We start from the raw sequence: 12,034 nt of genomic DNA, 5'->3' as shown, positions 1-12,034 counted from the left end.
ATGACAGATGTGGTGTACTCCTCAATGCCGTTGGAGGAATCCCGGAACGTATTCCAGTCTGTGCTAGCAAAACAGTCCCGTAGTTTAGCATCTGCTTCATCTGACCTCCTTTTTTTATGTAGTCACTGGTGCTTCCTGCTTTAATTTTTGCTTGTAAGGAGGATATAATTATGGTCAGATTTGCCAAATGGAGGGCGAGGGAGAGCTTGGTATGCATCTCTGTGTGTGGAGTATAGGTGGTCCAGAGTTATTTTCCCTCTGGTTGCACATTTAACATGTTGATAGAAATGAGGTAAAACTGATGTAAGTTTCCCTGCATTAAAGTCCCCAGCTACTAGGAGCGCTGCCTCTGGGTGAGCATTTTCTTGTTTGCTTATGGCGGAATGCAGCTCATTCAATGCTATCTTAGTGCCAGCCTCTGACTGTGGTGGTATGTAAACAGCTACAAAGAATATAGATGAGAACTCTCTCGGTAGGTAATGTGGTCTCCAGCTTATCATGAGAAACTCTCCCTCAGGCGAGCAATGGCTCGAGACTTCCTTAGATATCGTGCACCACCTGTTGTTTACAAAAATACATAGACCGCCGCCCCTTGTTCTATCCTGCCGGTACATCGTATAACCAGCCAGCTGTATGTTGATATTGTCTTCTTTCAGCCACGACTCCGTGAAGCTTAGGCATAGGATGTTACAGTTTTTAATGTCCTGTTGGTAGTTTAATCTTCCCAATAACTCGTCCATTTTATTGTCCAAAGACTGCATGTTTGCGAGCAGAATTGAGGGGAGTGGGGGTTTATTCGATCGCCTCCTACTCCTCAGAAGGCAGCCCACCCTCCGGTTTCTCTTTCTCCTCCTCCTCTTCACGCAGATCAATGAGGTCGGGGCCTGTTCCCGAGGTAGCCGTATATCCTCTGCCTCGGGCTCATCAGAGACGTGAAAGAAGAAAAAGGATTCTGCTAGTCCTTGGTGAGTACTCGCAGTCCTGATGTCTAGAAGTCCTTTTTGGTCATAAGAGACGGTAGCGGCAACATTATGCACAAAAATTATTTAAAAAAATATTACAAACAACGCAGATAAACAAACAAAAAAACACAATCGGTTGGGGGCACGTAAAACGTCTGCCTTCTGCTCTGGCGTAATTTTGTACTTGTTTGTCCATGCGTTTGTTAAACTTTGACACAAAGTAGTCTGTGATAAATAGGTACAATACATTTCATCTGAGTATTTGTTATGGTCAAAATAATCCATACATTATGCTTATTTGTACTCAAAACCGCTCAGCTCAGGTCAATGAGGCCTACAGGTCATAAATAGCAAATAGAAGTTCACATTTTGTAATGTTCACAAGAACTTAAGTTGATAAAAAGATCTAACACAACATTAGGTGATAATATATGTATTATTATGGATTTATATTCAGCTATAGTTGGGCGGTCATTTTGGACCGTGAACACAGAATTAATTAACATGAAATGAACACAACAAGGAGGGTTAAACACAAAAGTGTTTGAAAGTGGCCACACACACACACACACACACACACACACACACACACACACACACACACACACACACACACACACACACCAATGTTCTAATATCATAGAGCAGAGAGAATATATCTGATTAAAGGATTCAACATTTATTTGGAATGAGACCATCAGCCAAATGAAATATCATCATTAGAATAACAAATCCATCTATTTTTTCTCTCTTTCTTTCCATATATCTCTTTCACTTTCCATTCCCCTCTCCGTCCATCCTCTCTCACTATCTCGCTCTCTCGCTTACCCCCTCTCTTCATCTCTCTCTGCAGTCCATAGAGCTATATAGAGATTTTCAAACTCTACTTCAATAATGATTTCCAGATAAGCTAGTTCATACTTCATTCCCACGGCTGCCTATTCCACCCATCTATGCCTTGGTGTGCTTCCTAAATGGCAACCTATTCCCTATATAATGCACTACTTTTGACCGGAGCCCTATGGGCCCTTGTCAAAAGTAGTGTAATATAAAGGGAATAGGGTGCCATTTGGGATATGGGCTTGGCTGACTGAGTGGGATTTTTCCTGTCTCATTCTTCCACTGTCGTAGCATGGGAAGAGCTACTCCGGCTAGTTGTGCTCTCAGAGTAGCCCTTTGTAGCAGACCATACAGCTATTTCAATTAAAGGACAACAGAGGAAACAATGCCAGTAGCTAGATGGGGTCAGGGTTGGGGAGTAACGGATAACATGTCATCTGTTACGTTACCAGCTAAAATATTGTAATCAGATTTCAGATACTTTGAAAGATTTTATGATTACTTCTTGGATTCTCTGACATGTGAATTAGAAGTGATGGCCTGAGATCCATCTCCCCTTTTAAGGGAATAACAAGACGCATAGACATTTGTGTGGGAAAAAACGATGACACCTTTCCGTTTTCTTAATGACATTCAAATCAGCATTGAAAAAATACCAAGTTTAAGTTTGTTCCGGCTGAGCGAGTCTGACCACAAGTCAGAGACCACAATGGTGGCACACCAAATGCATTTGATGGATTGCGGGAAAAGAGCAGGAACAGGATTTTGTAGGCTATAGTGAAAGATGTGTCTTCCAATGGTGCGACTGCTGTCGGCATAAAATATTATATGACCAACTTGAATAAACGCTTCAAGGTAAGGACGACAGCAGTGGTGTAGCCTACGGGCTATGGATATTTATTTATTTTATTTATTTCACCTTTATTTAACCAGGTAAGCTAGTTGAGAACAAGTTCTCATTTACAACTGCGACCTGGCCAAGATAAAGCAAAGCAGTGCGACACAAACAACAACACAGAGTTACACATGGAATAAACAAGCATACAGTCAATAACACAATAGAAAATAAAGAAAGTCTATATACAGTGTGTGCAAATGGCGTGAGGAGGTAGGCAATAAATAGGCCATAGTAGCAGAGTAATTACATTTTAGCAAATTAACACTGGAGTGATAGATGAGCAGATGATGATGTGCAAGTAGAAATACTGGTGCGCAAAAGATCAGAAAAGTAAATAAAAACAATATGGGATGAGGTAGGTAGATTTGGTGGGCTATTTACAAATGGGCTGTGTACAACTGCAGCGATCGGTTAGCTGCTCAGACAGATGATGTTTAAAGTTAGGATATCACTTACTTAGGCCCATCATTGATATCTACTTACAGTAGCAATTTAGTGAATCAAACTGCTGCTCTCTCAATTATTTGTGTATTTTTTGTGGATGGCTGTTCACAAATGTATAAGTGTATGTTAACGCAATAATGGTTGAATTGAAAAAGTGTAGCCTAAGCTGCCTATCAATCATTGTTTATGCGACCCATGGACAGCCAGTGAAAAATGTGCTGTTGCACTAGCTACATATAGCTGTGTATACCAGCCTATGGATTCAAAGTTTGAGCGAGTTCCTCCGTTGTAAACTTCGGTGGTATTGTGCTCCACACATATTGTCAAAAATAAGTTTAATATCAGAAGACCATGAGTAGGGCTTTAGTTGCTCAATCTAATTTGTGCTGATTTAAAGAAATGTCCAAAGGCCTAACGGACACTTTTGATAGACTTCAATAGCAGCAAATTATCAAGATATCAAAGTGTCACCCATAGAGGTCCTATTAAATTAAGGGTTTTAATTCATAATTCTATGGTGTCTATTTTTCAACCATGTTTTGAAGCAATGAGCCCAATCATGACAAAAACAGAAACAGTGTAGGCTAATAAGTCCTTCATTTTTGTTTAGGTAAAACAAGTCCTATTGTTGAAGATCAAGGGGTATTTAATTAATTGGAATGACTGGAAATCTGACTTTTTTAATGTAAATAGATAGCCTAATAGTTGTATTATCTGTATTGAAGAAAAAAAACAATGGGTTAGAAGCCTACATAACCATAAAGTAAAATGCAACATCCATGTATGGCCAGTAAAGTCTAAAGTTGATTTATCTTACAATAGATGTCGTTCAATTGTTAATATTCATTTTTATTTTCTAATGACTTAATTTTAAGGGGGAAGTAGTCTAAAAGTACTCATATTACATTACTGATGTTGGGTAATCCAAAGTTACATTAATGATTACAATATTTGACAGTTAACTGAAACGTATTACATTTACAAAGTAACCGAACCAACCCTGATGGTGTACTGACTGACTCAGAGTTTAACCTCTCTGGGGTAGGGTGCAGTATTTTGACATCCAGATGAAAAGCGTGCCCAAAGTAAACTGCCTGTTACTCAGGCCCAGAAGCTAGGATATTGGTATATTTGGATAGAAAACACTCTAAAGTTTCTAAAACTGTTAAAATAATGTCTGTGAGTACAACATAACTGGCAGGCGAAACCCCGAGGACAAACCATCCAGGGGAGACAAAAAATTGAGGAAATAGGATTTTCCAATGGTTTTCTATGGGATACCCTTATTAGGAACCTGGTTGCAGTTCCTATGGCTTCCAGTAGATGTCAACAGTCTTTAGAAATTGTTCGATGATTTTCTTTTGAGAAAAGGATAAGTAGTCTTATTCATTGTAAGTGTCACTCCAGGTGGACTCTACTGTTTTGGTGTGTGTAAACAGCAGCGCGCTCCACATTGTTTTTATCCGGTATTAGAAACAGTTTATTCCGTCTTAAATCTTATAGATTATTTAAGTTTTAGGTTGGATTAGGAATGTTGTTTGAAATGTTTGGACCAAGTTTACAGGTAACTTATTAGATACTTTGTAGGCATGTTGGGCGAGTTGAAACCGGTGTATTTCTGAATCAAACGCGCCAAATAAATGGACATTTTTGGAACATAAAGAAGGACATTGTCGAACAAAAGGACCATTTGTGATGTTTCTGGGACATTTTGGAGTGCCAACAGAAGAAGATCTTCAAAGGTAAGGCATTAATTATATCATTATTTCTGACTTTTGTGGCGCACCTGCCTGGTTGAAATATGTTTTGCATGCTTTTGTATGCGGGGCGCTGTCCTCAGGTAATCGCATGGTTTGTTTTTGCCGTAAAGCCTTTTTGAAATCTGACACAGCGGCTGGATTAAGCACTCCATAGCTTAACGGACACCCTAGAAAATATAGCCCAGGAGGGACAGGAGTGTAAGTCACAGCGAATAGGAGAAAGATTGGTTTTAAATAGGTGAATAGCACAATAAAAATAACTAAGACAGCATAGATAGTGTGGATACTATAGGAAGCTAAAAGAATAACTAGACAATAAATACAAATTTGAAAGTAAGGATATCAGTAGCAATAGGACAAGAAAAAAATACAAAAATAAATACTGAGAATGTTTAAAGAAGGAGAAGGATTGGCGCGAAATACAAATACCTCAAAAATGCTATAACTTCAATTTCTCAAACATATGACTATTTTACACCATTTTAAAGAAAAAGACTCTCGTTAACCTGTTAGGGCTAGGGGGCAGTATTGACACGGCTGGATAAAAAACGTACCCGATTTAATCTGGTTACTACTCCTGCCCAGTAACTAGAATATGCATATAATTATTGGCTTTGGATAGAAAACACCCTAAAGTTTCTAAAACTGTTTGAATGGTGTCTGTGAGTATAACAGAACTCATATGGCAGGCCAAAACCTGAGAAGATTCCATGCAGGAAGTGGCCTGTCTGACAATTTCTTCCCCTTCTTGATTATCTCTATCCATTACAGAGGATCTCTGCTGTTACGTGACACTTCCTACGGCTCCCATGGGCTCTCAGAAGGCGACAAAAAGCTGAATCGTGGCTTTGCAGGCTCTGGCTGAAAAAAAGTAGCGCGTTTGGGTAGTGGCTGGTTACAGTACTGTGAGACTCAGGCGCGTGCCCGCGTCGACCGAATGCTTTGTTTTCTTTCCTCTGTTTACCTAAACGCAGATTCCCGGTCGGAATATTATCGCTTTTTTACGAGAAAAATGGCATAAAAATGGATTTTAAACAGCGGTTGACATGCTTCGAAGTACGGTAATGGAATATTTAGAATTTTTTTGTCACGAATTGCGCCATGCTCGTGACCCTTATTTACACTTCGGATAGTGTCTTGAATGCACGAACAAAACGCCGCTATTTGGATATAACGATGGATTATTTTGGACCAAACCAACATTTGTTATTGAAGTAGCAGTCCTGGGAGTGCATTCTGATGAAGAACATCAAAGGTAATCAAACTTTTGTAATAGTAAATCGGAGTTTGGTCAGGGCTAAACTTGGTGGGTGTCTAAATGGCTAGCCGTGATGGCTGGGATATCTACTCAGAATATTGCAAAATGTGCTTTCACCGAAAACCTATTTTAAAATCGGACACCTCGATTGCACAAAGGAGTTCTGTATCTATAATTCTTAAAATAATAGTTATGTTTTTTGTGAACGTTTATCGTGAGTAATTTAGTAAATTCACCGGAGGTTTGCTAGTTCTGAACGTCACATGCTAATGTAAAAAGCTGGTTTTTGATATAAATATGAACTTGATTGAACAAAACATGCATGTATTGTATAACATAATGTCCTAGGTGTGTCATCTGATGAAGATCATCAAAGGTTAGTGCTGCATTTAGCTGTGTTTTTGGTTTTTGTGAGATATATGCTTGCTTTGAAAATGGCTGTGTGATTATTTTTGGCAGGGTAATGTTTTGCTTTCGCTGTAAAGCCTTTTTGAAATCGGACAATGTGGTTAGATTAACCTCTCCATTCAAACAGTTTTAGAAACATTAGAGTGTTTTCTATCCAAATCTACTAATTATATGCATATTCTCGTTTCTGGGCAAGAGTAGTAACCAGTTTAAATTGGGTACGTTTTTTATCCGACCGTGCAAATACTGCCCCCTAGCCCCAACAGGCTAATGCATGGTAGGAATAATTTGACCACAACAGTGTGTGTAAACCTCAAAGCCATCCCTAACCGGCTGGAGAAAGAGTGACAAGGGCGTGCAATACGACAGTGACTTTTAGCACTTCTGAGTCTACACACTGCCAACCGTTTGGACTAAAGTATGCATTGATTTACTGATCTTTCATTACCAGGCCACTCATGACAGGAAAACCAGGACAAAGGGGGCTGTAATGAGAATAGTTATTACTTGTACTAAAAGTTGTATTTTTTTATTTTATAAATGTACATTTTAATAGGTATGATGTGTGCTAAATTGAGAAATTTGAGTTAAAGTAAGCACTAAGGACTGTTATTCTGAATTTGGGCTGGATAATTTCTAAAATGTTTTAATTATGATTTGGATAAAGCAAGAGTTGCTTTTGAACAGGTGAGGGTTAGAGGCACTGTTTAAATGTATTTGGCCTAGGGAAACTCTGGAAACCTTCTCTAAATTGTTGTTAGAACTTACTGGATGATAGCTTGGGTTAACAAAGGTTTTTGTTTCTTTTGTTTTATTATGTCATTATAATTTTAATGTTACATTGTATTGATAAATAGAGATGTCTGGGTGATAGAATACAAGTAATTGCATATAAGGTTTATAGTCTGCAGACAGCATGAAGACCAGCATAACATGGACATAGAACGTAACAGATGGACATTTTTCCCCCAGTTTTAGTTGCATTAAGAGTAGTGGGAAGTTATTAAACAAATATATATATATTTTTAAATCTTTTCTTGTTAAGTCAATGTGTTTTAAGGTTTTGTGGAACATGAGAGTGATCACTGGGTACTCAGCTTTATCTAACCACACTGTCCGATTTCAAAAATGCTTTACAACAAAAGCAAAACATTAGATTATGTCAGGAGAGTACCCAGCCAGAAATAATCAGACACCCATTTTTCAAGCTAGCATATAATGTCACAAAAACCAAAACCACAGCTAAATGCAGCACTAACCTTTGATGATCTTCATCATATGAACTTAAGTATGAACTTAACCACACTGGCAGAACAACTACGGTGCAGTCACAATAGGTTGACGGTTTTACCCAGTTACATATGGTGTATAAGCTGTGTGTTTTCCTCATACATCCAATACCTGTGTGTAGAGTGGCTCGTAGAAGCACACTGTTATGCTTGCTCTCTCTTATGGGTTGTGGTCATAGAGATACATAAAGGACTAGATGGATATAACCCATTTAAGCACGGGCATTGCCATTGAAGACCTAAGACCTCCACCATTTTAAAGTAGTCAACAGGGTGGCGATTCCTATTTGTTGTGAGCGATCAGCCAATGATCAGAGCACCATCTTCTTCAAATTGTAAATTGGGTTGCCCATAGCTGGTAAATGGCTTTAAGCTATTTCACCGCCATCTAGTGGCCACAATAAATTAATGATAAGATTTAGTTCAGGACCCAGTATTGCAGGTGGAGGTAAATAACCAATATTAGCTTTACACTTTTTTCAAACACAAAATAAGAAAATTGACAACTTAACTTCTCTAAGGTAGGGGGCAGTATTTTGACGTCCGGATGAAAGGCGTGCCCGTAGTAAACTGCCTGCTACTCAGGCTCAGAAGGTAGGATATGCATAGTATTAGTAGATTTGGATAGAAAACACTCTGAAGTTTCTAAAACTGTTTGAATGAAGACTGTGAGTATAACAGAACTCATATGGCAGGCAAAAACCTGAGAAAAATCCAACCACGAAGAGTTGAAATCTGAGGTTTGTAGTTTTTCAAGTGATTGCCTATACAGTGACTTAGGGTTCATTTTGCACTTCCTAAGGCTTCCACTAGATGTCAACAGTCTTTAGAACATTGTGTCATGCTTCTACTGTGAATAGGGGGAGAGTAAGAGCTCCTGGAAGTAGATGAGTGAGAAAATGACATGAGCTCAGTGGCGCGCACTCACATGAGAGTTAGCTGTGTTCTTTTTCTTTTTTGAAGACATTGGAATTGTCCGGTTGGAATATTACTGAAGATTTATGATAAAAACATCCTAAAGATTGATGCTATACATCGTTTGACATGTTTCTACGAAAGTAAATGTAACTTTTTTTGATTTTTCGTCGTGACATTTTGTGTGTGCTTCCTGTATTTGGAGTAATGGACTAAAAGGAGGTATTTGGACATAAATGATGGACTTTATCGAACAAAACAAACATTTATTGTGGAACTGGGATTCCTGGGAGTGCATTCTAATGAAGATCATCAAAGGTAAGTGAATATTTATAATGTAATTTGTCATTTCTGTTGACTTCAAAATGGCGGGTATCTGTATGGCTTGTTTTGATATCTGAGCGCTGTACTCAGATTATTGCAAAATTTGCTTTCGCCGTAAAGCTTTTTTGAAATCTGGCACAGCGGTTGCATTAAGGAGAAGTGTATCTATAATTCTTTGAATAAATGTTGAATATTTTATCAACGTTTATAATGAGTATTAATGTGCTCATTCACCGGTGGTTTTGGGAGGCCAGATTACACGCCAATGTAAAATGGGTTTTTGGATATAAATATGAACTTTATCGAGCAAAACATACATGTATTGTGTAACATGAAGTCCTATGAGTGCCATCTGATGAAGATCATCAAAGGTTAGTGATTCATTTTAGCTGTATTTCTGGTTTTTGTGACGCCTCTCCTTGCTTGGAAAATGGCTGTGTGGTTTTTCTTGTCTCGGCGCTGTCCTAACATAATCTAATGTTATGCTTTCGCCGTAAAGCCTTTTTGAAATCGAACAATGTGGTTGGATTAATGAGATGTGTATCTTTATAATGGGATATAATAGTTGTATGTTTGAGAAATTTGAATTATGTGATTTTTGTTGGTTTTGAATTTGCTGCCCTGCTATTTCACTGGCTGTTGAATAGTGTGTCCCGCGGGTCCCGCTAGCGTCCCACATACCCCAGAGAGGTTAAAAATGGAGAGGTCACAGACGCCATAATGGCACAGGTACAAAGATGAGTCCTATATCTATTTCAATGGTTGTGGTTCATTTGTGTGTGCATGTTTATGTGTATGCCATGAGCCTCTGTCCATACTGTTCTATGGGTTGTGGTGAATTTGGAGTGTGAACTTGTGTGCTTGTGTTTGGTCCTCTTACAGTACCTGTGTGTAGAGCGGTTCGTAGATGTCCACTCCGGTATCCTTGCTCTGCTCTATGGGCGTGTTGCCACGTTTCCAGATGAAGCGGGCTGGGGGGTTGGAGTTGACCGTACAGCGCAGGAACACCGTCTTCTCCTGGTAATAGCTCCCGCGCACATCACTGATGGTCTGGTGCACTGTCAGCACAGGTTTGTCGAGGTCTAGAAACACACACACATACACACACTTTGTCAATATCAAGAATATGTTCATCCAAATACTATACAAAACATCAAGTTTATGTAAAGACCTTCTTCACAGTGGTTACACTGTACTACGTAGTCTCCACCTACCGTCCCTTATACATTACTGAGACACTCCACAAATGAATCAGGAAAATATCTACACTACAGGGTTTTCCCATATAGGTGCAGCAGGAAAATGTGTGTGTGTGTGTTTCCGTGCATGACTCAGGTAATTTTGTCTACCTTCCTGTGTTATGTCCTGTAGGAGCAGTCCTCTACAGATGCCAGATCTTAATTTGATCATCCTGTTGTTGCAGGAATTTTTCTGCACTGTAGGAAATGCAAGATTGTAGTGTATTCAAGGTTTAGAAATTGGGGCGGCCCACCGAAGACACCGGACCATTTTTCCTCAAGGCCCTGACATTGGTCAATGTTTTTCCTTGAGGCCCCCATTATTAGCCAGGTACTAATCATTTTTCACACTAAAAATCAGTCCGCACATTTACATATGCTTCTAAAGTTTGTAATTTCCACCCAAAAATATCAGACTTAATTTTCCATAACAAAACATTCATCAACCCCTACAAAAAAATGGCTATTAATTATTAGCCTTACTGTTATCCCGAGAATAAAACACACTGGTTTCAGACCACTATTCCAGGAAAGATTGTATGGTTAGATATCTTCTCTTCTTCAAGAGATCGAAGAGTACAGAATACAATGCATTCTCTCTCTTTCTCACACACACACACACACACACACACACACACACACACACACACACACACACACACACACACACACACACACACACACACACACACACACACACACACACACACACACACAAGCACCTAACCCGTCTTTCTACACAAAGGCTACTCAACAGTGTGTGACGTAAGGCTGTTCGTTTTCCTCTAATAGCTGTCTTTGAGATTCCGGTTAGGTGACCAATGCCTTACCTGGTCCAGACTTGTTTCATTGGAACAACTGGACATAAAGGTGTAGGATCTTAATTTGGTTCGATTCCCACGGGGGGCCAGCACAGAATTTTTTTTTATGAAATGTATGCATTCACTACTGTAAGTCACTCTGGATAAGAGCGTTTGCTAAATGTGTGTAAATGTAAAAAAAATGTAAAAATATCATTCCACTTCAAATTTCAGACTTGATTTTCAATTAAGAAAAATGTATCAACCCCTAAACATTTTTTATTATTTTCCTGCTGTAGTAAACTGGCTAAAATGAAGATCCTACAGTGGCTGGCAAAAGTATTCATACTCTTGGCATTTTTCCTATTTTGTTGCCTTACAACCTGGAATTAAACTTGATATTTGGGGGGGATGTGTCATTTGATTTACACAACATGCATACCACTTTTAAGATGCAAAATATATTTATTGTGAAACAAACAAGAAATAAGACAAAAAAACTGAACTTGAGCATGCATAACTATTCACCCCCCCAAAGTCAATACTTTGCAGAGCCACCTTTTGCAGCAATTACAGCTGCACGTCTCTTGGGGTATGTCTCTATAAGCTTGGCACATCTAGCCACTGAGATTTTTGCCCATTATTCAAGGCAAAACTGCTCCAGCTCCTTCAAGTTGGATGGGTTCCGCTGGTGCACAGCAATCTTTAAGTCATACCACTGACGATGAAAAACATCCCCACAGCATGATGCTGCCACCACCATGCTTCACTGTGGGGATGGTGTTCTCAGGGTGATGAGAGGTTTTAGGTTTGCGCCAGACATAGCGTTTTCCTTGATTACTAAAAAGCTCAATTTTAGTCTCATCTGACCAGAGTACCTTCTTCCATATGTTTGGGG

General features: G+C 39.1%; 1 protein-coding gene across 2 annotated transcripts in view; it reads right to left on the bottom strand.

Annotated features, from left to right (window-relative positions):
* Positions 1-12,034, bottom strand: part of LOC106561882 (MAM domain-containing glycosylphosphatidylinositol anchor protein 1) — a 470,281-nt gene that overhangs the window by 199,133 nt on the left and 259,114 nt on the right. For both annotated transcript variants that reach the window (XM_014126164.3, XM_014126165.3), the window contains exon 5: positions 9,984-10,180. In XM_014126164.3, coding sequence (XP_013981639.1) covers positions 9,984-10,180 — 197 coding nt within the window. The remainder of the gene's footprint in view (positions 1-9,983; positions 10,181-12,034) is intronic.

Source organism: Salmo salar, chromosome 11 (genome assembly GCF_965601325.2).
Source record: "Salmo salar chromosome 11, fSalSal1, whole genome shotgun sequence".
Lineage (NCBI taxonomy): Eukaryota > Metazoa > Chordata > Actinopteri > Salmoniformes > Salmonidae > Salmo > Salmo salar.
This window is presented reverse-complemented; position numbering and strand designations above follow the sequence as displayed.